The 8,464-nt window shown below is 41.4% G+C and overlaps 2 protein-coding genes across 2 annotated transcripts in view; one reads left to right on the top strand and one right to left on the bottom strand.

Annotated features, from left to right (window-relative positions):
* The window catches only part of KIAA1211 (KIAA1211 ortholog), a 33,276-nt gene extending 26,892 nt beyond the window's left edge, over positions 1–6,384 (top strand). Inside the window, exon 7 of the mRNA XM_014518475.2 lies at positions 6,211–6,384. Within this exon, the coding sequence (XP_014373961.2) occupies positions 6,211–6,371 (161 nt within the window). The 3' untranslated portion in view covers positions 6,372–6,384. The remainder of the gene's footprint in view (positions 1–6,210) is intronic.
* A 307-nt stretch (positions 6,385–6,691) lies between these two features.
* Positions 6,692–8,464, bottom strand: part of AASDH (aminoadipate-semialdehyde dehydrogenase) — a 34,220-nt gene continuing 32,447 nt past the window's right edge. The window contains exon 16 of the mRNA XM_025200147.1: positions 6,692–6,874. Coding sequence (XP_025055932.1) covers positions 6,801–6,874 — 74 coding nt within the window. The 3' untranslated portion in view covers positions 6,692–6,800. The remainder of the gene's footprint in view (positions 6,875–8,464) is intronic.

Below are 8,464 nucleotides of genomic sequence, written 5' to 3'. Positions count from 1 at the left end.
CTGGGGTCTTCAAGAGGAGGTTAGATAGGCATCTAGCTGGGGTCATCTAGTCCCAGCACTCTTTCCTGCCTGTGCAGGGGGTCGGACTCGATCTATTGAGGTCCCTTCTGACCCTAACATCTATGAATCTTGTGTTGCTGCTGACATGGACAGAACTAGAAGTGGGTGGTACTAGTTCTTCCTGAATCTTAATCTGGTCATTTACCAGTTTCCTAATTTGGGCCGTTCACCAAAACTGAACATCCCAAGGACTCTGCAGTTGAGCACTGTGATCTAGCACCAATGCTCTAGAGTCCCTTATCTTTGATTGGGTACACTGTTTATGTTATGGAACAGTGTGATACAAGTCTTCAGTTTCCCAGCATGCATGTCTGCTGGCTTCAGATACATTGGGCCTTGAAGAAAACTGTGTCACAAACAGGCTTTTGAAACTGATTAACACTTGCCATTCCCCATGACCATTATTCTAATGCAAAGGTTGTCAGCTGGGGGTACGCTGGGGATACTTTGGGTTTTCAATGATGGGGGTACTTTGAAAGGTCCCTGGGGGTACACGCGGGTGGAGACAGAGTGCTGCTGGCCTGCACCACCACCTCACAGGAGCAGGACCAGGGCAGGGAAAGGGCAGCAGCATCCCTCTGCAGGTTAAACAGGCGCCGCCCAGCTGGTCTGACACAGTGGGGAGAAGCTTGCATGTGACAGCCCCCCCGCTCTACAACTAGCTGCTGCAACCCCACCACCCCGGCTGCCAGGGGTATACTGCTCAAAAAAGGCTAAAAAACCCTGCTCTGATGCAATATCTAGACATCAGTAAACAGGCCCAGTCAGTGAACTCACCTTTCAATATAACCTACTCTGATCTCCCTTTGAACCAACTTCCTATCCATCTTATAACTGTAGTACTGATCTGTCCTGTCCAGTTTGGCCAATAATTTTCCAGGAAGCATGCTATGAAAAGCTCTGCTTAAGTCTAAATAATTAAATCCATTGTAATGCCCTTATCCAAGTAGTTAATTATCTTGTCACAGACTGCTGAAATTAGTTTGAAAATGATTAACTGGCAGGTACTGACAATGTCCTCAGATTAACCCAGGTTGCATTTTGTCACATTTTCTCTTTGGTTTCAAATCTTTCACAGATTTCATAGACATTAGAGCTGGAAGGGACCTCGGAAGATCATCGAGTCCAGCCCCCCCGCCCGAAGGGCAGGAAGTCAGTTGGGGGCATAGGATCCCAGCAAGATAAGCATCCAATTTACTCTTGAAGGTGTTCAATGTAGGTGCTTGAACCACCTCCAATGGCGGGCTATTCCAGACCTTGGGGGCTCGGACAGTAAAGAAATTCTTCCTTATGTCCAGCCTGAAATGGTCTTGCAGTAGTTTATAACTGTTCGACCTCGTCATCCCTTGGGGCGCTCTAGTAAACAAACGTTCCCCCAGAGACTGATGGTCACCCTTGATAAACTTATAGGTGGCCATGAGATCACCCCAGAGTCTGTGCTTTTCCAGGCTAAAGAGCCTCATAGATCTCAGCCTGTCGTCGTAAGGTCTGTTTTCCTGACCTCTGATCATGCACGTGGCTCTTCTCTGAACTCTCTCAAGCTTCTCCACATCCTTTTGGAATTGTGGGGCCCAAAACTGGATGCAGTACTCCAGCTGCGGCCTCACCAAGGCTGAGTACAAGGGGAGAATGACATCCCGGGATTTGCTTGAGAAGCATCTATGAGTGCAAGCCAGCATTTGTTGCTTTACTAGCCGCAGCATCGCACTGCAGGCTCATGTTCATCTTGTGGTCAATGATGACCCCCAAGTCTCTTTCTTCCATAGCCCTCCTATCTTCAGGTGTGGATGCTTTGCCCCAAAGTTTGGTGTCATCGGCGAACTTGGCCAGTCCACTTTTGACTCCAATGTCCACATCATTAATGAAGATGTTGAACAATATGGGTCCAAGGACAGAGCCTTGGGGGACCCCACTGGTCACAGGGCACCATGACGATTGACTTCCATCAATTACCACTCTCTGGGTCTGACCGCAGAGCCAATTTCCCAGCCAGTGGATCATGGTGGACCCAAGGCCACAACTGGCCAGTTTTGCCAAGAGGTGATCATGGGATACCAGATCGAAGGCTTTTTTGAAGTCAAGATATATGACATCAATCTCTTCTCCCTTGTCCAGGTGATAGGTCACCTAGTCATAAAAGGAAATGAGATTGGTCAAGCAAGACCTACCCGCTACAAACCCGTGCTGGCTATCCCTCAGGATGTTGGCGTCAGCCAGTCTGTTAAGAATGGCCTCTTTAATACACTTTTCTAAGATCTTCCCCAGGATAGAAGTCAGGCTGTTGGGCCTATAGTTTGCCGGATCCACTTTCCTCCCTTTCTTGAAGATAGGCACCACATTGGCCTTCTTCCAGTCTTCAGGCACTATACCATATAGTGTAACTTTGATCATTCCTTCCTTCAATATCAATACTAAAACCTTACATAGTGTTGAAATGAAGCAAGTGGGTTTTTAGTTGCCCAGGTCCCTCTTTCTCCCTTTAAAAAAAAAAAAAATAGATGCTACCTTTTGTATTCTCCAGTCATAGATTCCTATCTGAATTGACTTATTCAGTGAAGATCCATGCAAGAGATCTTCATGCCAATTTTTTCAGTGTTTCAACTCCATTCCAGATATGTTAATTTATATAATCATGTCTCCAATGCCAGGTAGTACTTGACCATTGTTCTCAGTTTTATCTTCATCCTTAGTGAAGACTAAGGTGAAGTATTTATTCAGCTCTTGGGCTGCACCTAAGTTGTCTTCAGTATATCATGGTCCTACTTCTTTCCTCCTGGTTCTTTTTAATTTATATGACCAAAAGACTTTTACTACTGGTTTTAGTATGCTATTCAAGATCTAACTCACCTCAGCCTTTGGCCATTCTTGCTTTCTTTGTAAGCTCTTGGACCAGAGACAAATTTCCCTCCTATTGATTTGGTTCATTTTTCCATTGCTGTAGTTCTTTGCTTATCCTTAACTGCCTATTTGAAATACTTGTTCATCCATGCAGGTTTACAGATCATTTCAGCATTTTTCTTCCTATTGCTTGGGATGTGAAGTCGATTTTTTATGTGCATTACAGACATAAAAATGAAGTGATCAATTACTACTATATAGTATAAATAAGGTGTAATTTAAATAATTAAATAAAACAATGTATATTTATTCACACAAGATATGTCCCCTGAATAAAGCACATCTCTTGGTTTGAGAAGACAGAATGAAGGAAAAAAGACTTCCTTGAAAAGAAAGTGGGAGAGCAGGCAGAGTCTTACTTGCCACTGGGCTGCAGGCTCAGGCCATGAAGGATTGGGAGCAGAGTCCCTCATCACCCACACAGTTTACCCCTTTCACAACTGCAGCCTAATTTTATGCAGACCAACACTGTAACAACTGCAGCCTAATTTTATGCAGACCAACAGTTTAAAAATTCACCAGGGAGAAAGGGTTAGACCAGTAGCTGGTGGCTGGGTAGCTAGGTGTGAGGAGAAAGGGGAGCGAGGCTGAGGAAGGGAATCCTGTACCCGCTTCATGCAGCCTCAGCCTCCAGCCCTTCTGGAAATCAGTTTCCTCATTGAAGACACAGGCCCCAATTTTCTATGGCTAATTTTTTGGGGAAGGGTTCACGTGGTATGCAAATGAAATTAATTGCTATAAAGTATTGTCTGGGGCTCTCTGATTAGACTATCTCTAGTCAAGCCCAATCATAGGAACTGTTGTTTGAAGAAAAGTTTGCTGAGCTCCTGAAGGAACATTTATTACAAATTCGTAAGACACTTATATTGTGTACTACAGTGTAGCGGAGAATAAATGGTTAAAAGTAAGGAGGTGATTCAGTTCCTTCTGTTTAAGTCCTCACAGATCAAAAATAGCAAAGGTTGGGTCAACATTGTTTCAGTTAGTGGACACACAGGAAGGAGTGCCTCCTGGCTGATAGGAACTGCATTCCGTGAAATCTGTGCCTCTGATAAAAGAACCTACTCTGCATGAGACTGGTTTCTACTCAGGTCTAATAATAACTTTTGTAGCTGCTATCTTCATCCCCCCTCTCTAAAATGTGAGGAAAGAAACGTTTGCGTTTGAATCTGTGGGCAGATGTCCAGTTATTTTTGAAGAAAACTGGAACCTGTCTAACACTGCCCTCAACAAAATATTAACCTTGATTTAAACTTGGTCAAGATTTATGTCTGAGGTCAAGTAACAATATTTGCAGAATAACAGACTGTGTAACAGACAGCATGTCTTGCTTATTAGGAACAGAGACATCTATTTGGTTGGTGAGGGACAGATACAATTATGAAGGCATTTGATATGAAAGTCTAGGTTGGAACTTGGTAACTCTAGCCTCCCCGAGAGAAAAACATAAATGTTAAAACAGATATTTTCTATAAATATTTTTAAAATAGTATTTTTAAGTACGTAGTTTAGACTTGCACTGCTAGTCATACAAAATGTGCTGCTAGGAAGGTAATGTTTAAAACACTCTGCTTCTCTTTGCAGGATCTTTGAAATAACCAGCCTCCCAAACTACCATATTTACTTGAATCTAAGATGACCCTGAATTTTAGATGACCCCCCCATAATTAGATTTTATATATGGAAAATATATAAATTTGTTACAATTTTCCAGGTATACAATCTGAATATCAAAGGGTTGTCCTGAATTCTGTTCTGCCCCCTCCCTTCCTCCCCCCCCAAACCAGGGCAAGCAGTGGTGGTGGTTCAGCTGGCACTCTTGCCCTCATTTTTCCCCCTGTAGCCTTCCAGCCCCCTGCACCACCTCCACCCTCTGCTCCGCACAGCCTCTGCTGTAGCCACCACCTGCCCCCCCCTCACCCCACTTTGAACATGAATCTAAGACAAGAGACCTTCCCCCCTCCATGCTGATTAGGGTGGGAAAAAATCCCATGTTAGATTTCAGTAAATATACTATCTGCTACCAGCTGCTGCACAAGATAATAGAATGCCAATGGGTAAACCCGCCCCCCCCCGCAAAAAACCCATAAAAATGAAAACAGGTCAGATGCTTCTAAGACTAGACGGTGGTTTGCAAAAAAAATCTGATTCTGCCTCCTACAGGCTTATAACTGCATTTTTCAAGGGTTTTTTTTTTTATGTGAAGTTGTGTAGAATCCAGCCGTTCTTAGAAGACACTTGTCTAGAAAATAGCCTCTATATCTGAACCTAATTATTAGCAATCTTAGAAGTTGTCTGTTGTGTTTGGGACTGAGCAGCTTAAGACAGTTGCACGATACCTTTGCCTTGATAACAGACAGGCATTACAGATTATTTAGCTCACTGAAAGCCTTATCAAAGCCCATGTTTTAAGAGATCTTTAATCTGAGGAAATTTATTCTGGCATTTTTAGTTATAGCCTAATTTTCCTTATCATAGAATAATGGATAAGATGTGCAAAAGACCTGATAATCACCAACTGTGCTCTTACTCAACTCTTCAAGGGCTTTCTATAACTCTAGCATGTATAACTATTAGTAAACCTGTACTGTTGCCTAATCTATACATTTTGCTTTCATGTGGTTCTGCTCTGAAAAGTGCATATGTAAAAGGCAATTTCATATCCAACAGATCTGATTCTTGTTTATGCTCACAAACACAGCTTTTACTTCAGTGGCAAACGTTTCCACTACTTGAAGCCTGAAAACAGCTAAGAGGAGAATAGTTACCTGCTGTTCCTTCCTAAGTAGGCAAGTCATCAGAGTTGTTTACTAAGTAGAAATCACAGGGCTAGATTCCCTTCTCATTGGAAATTTGTGGAACCCAGTCTGCACAATTGTCACTTAGAACATAATATAAAGACAGTGGAGTTGCATCTGTGTAAGAGAGCAGAACTAAATCTGCAGATGCTTTATTACATGGATGTCTGAGAAGTAGAATTTTCAGGTTCTGGGAAAAAAAGCTTTGAAAAAGAATTGTGGGTTAATCCTATTTTAAAATGACCAGGTTTCACTACTCATAAACCATTCAACTTGTTTAAATTAATTTGCTTCTGAAAGCTTGACACAGAAGTTTGAAATATGGTTTTAAAATGTGGTGTTTCAAGATATGTTTGATAAAAAGAAAATGTTCAATTCTCTATCATTATTCTGCAGTGCAGCACATACTTCATTTAAGTATTTTCTTCTTTTTCCCCTTCCCCATTGAAAACAGTGGAGATTTCAGATTCTGTTCCATCCACCCCACTTGCAAAAGAGGTTACCAAGAGATTTTCTACCCCCGACGCTAACCCTGTCTCAACAGAACCAGCCTGGCTGGCCCTAGCCAAGAGGAAAGCAAAAGCTTGGAGTGACTGTCCACAGATCATTAAGTAAACTATAGTCTTTCTGGTCTTTACTGTTGATTCTTGTTTTCTCCTTTTATTTATTCAGCTTTTTACATATGACAAAACTAAAATGCATGTCCCAGAGGACTGAAAACTGAACTACTCACTATCTCTCCTCTCTAGCTTACTGTAAGGTTTACACACATCATAGGTCCCATCACTTTGAAAAAACAGGTAAAGAGCCAGCTGAGGCACAAAGTTGAGAGCCAGTCTCTCTCAAAATACAGGAATAGTTCAGCTGTTGGACATAATCTCTAGTCTAGTACGCTCCTTACATTTTGTGAATGTTGGTTCAGGAGTTTGGGATCTCTACTCTTAGTGTAGAGATCTCAGAAAAGTCTGCCTGTTCCAGCACTGAAAAGGCATGAAAGATGCATGTTCCCTCCTCTTCATCCTAATGCTTACTTTGTTTTAGAAATCAAGGTTTGATGCAGTTTACTTGCAATTTGAAAATCTCTGCCCAACTGAAGGTTTTAGGAGATGTCTTTCCATCTGTGGAAGAAGTGCAAGCTGTGGTGATATTACCCAAACCCTGATGCAATGGTGTTATTCATGCTAGGCATGCAAGTTACTGTAACTCATTTGTCAAACCCCGCCCCCCAGTAAACCATTTACCCATCATTCTAGTTAAATATATGAATATACCATAACCAAACAGAAAAAGGATGACAGAAACAGAAAGTGATGTACTAGGAATATCAAGTGGTTTTCCTAGTTAACACAGAAGCAATGACACTTATTGAGCACTGATCGTGGTCAGGCCTATCCAAGACACATGCAGATACCATCCCTGCTCTGAAGCACTTGCAGCGTAGAGTCCTGATACTACAGATACTTGTGCATGTGCAGTTTTATATATAAAAGGAATCTGAGTTCCTTAAGACCAACTTTGTAAATGAGAGTGTCCTCTAAGATGTTAATGTTTGTAGGATTCTAGTGTAAGTGACTGAAAACAGAAGACCAAGTCATTGGCATCTTAAGGGGAAGATGGTATGTTAGAATGTATTTAAATCTACTTTCTTGAACTGAGAATCAGGAGGGGTTTTTACTTTCTAATTCCTGAAGGCCTTACTCCCTCTGTGACCTTAGGTAGTTCAGTTAGATTCTGAACTGAGCTTTGAAACTGAGTGGGGAAAAAGTGATATATTCCTATCCCACATATCAATTATTGCAGCTGAATGTTTCTTTCAGAATGTATCTCCTTGTAGCTAAAAGGAAATGCCCTTTATCTTCTTCGTAACAGGAACTATAAAAATTTTAGTATCCTTAAGTTTTCCCATAGGAAAACTGATGCCTTATTTTTTTCTAAAGAATGGTTTTTACACACAAGTACATCCTAAACAAACTCAAATTTGAACTTTCTAAAAATCCTGCATACATTTATAGCTCAAAGGAACTTTAAGTCTACAGCATAATAAGAGGAGGTATTTTAGTGGAGAGGGGACATTATATTATTATGGAATGATATACCAGATATGACTTTTCATAGTAACACTTCAGCTAAATTGCATGGGGGAGAAGCACTCTAAATAATGTGAAAGAGAGTTGAGCCCTGTTCCAAGAACTGACTAGCAAACGTTATTGAATAAACTGTATCCTATGTAGGAAACAAAGGTCCAGGAACATGGTTACAGGAGCACAAACATAAGGGACACATCAGATTCAGGAGATGTGGAGCTGCAGACAGGTTTGTTCTTGTGGCTCTTGGGCAGTTGGTAGTCAGCTCAGTTTCATATTTAAACTAAACCTTTAACATGCCTATCGTTGTTTCCAGTACTAAGTATTTTAAATAGTTTAAGTATAAATGGGCAAGTGCTACTCTCAGATATTTGAACACAGCTCCTACAGACTTTAGTAGGATCTCTGTGTGATTATCTGAAGAAGGAGTTTGGTTCATCATTATTTGTATTTTAATAGTTCCATAAAGTAGCCATTCTTAATGAACATTTATAGCACACCTGGACTTAAATGCCTGCAATATAGTTTAGTAACTAAAACTCTGAACTGTCTGAAACCCATGTTCAGGATTCTGGATGCAGGAAAGGCTGTGTTTTGGTGGGGAGAGGGGGGGATGGGGGGATT

This window comes from Alligator sinensis, unplaced genomic scaffold, assembly GCF_000455745.1.
Source record: "Alligator sinensis unplaced genomic scaffold, ASM45574v1 scaffold516_1, whole genome shotgun sequence".
NCBI classification, from domain to species: domain Eukaryota; kingdom Metazoa; phylum Chordata; order Crocodylia; family Alligatoridae; genus Alligator; species Alligator sinensis.
This window is presented reverse-complemented; position numbering and strand designations above follow the sequence as displayed.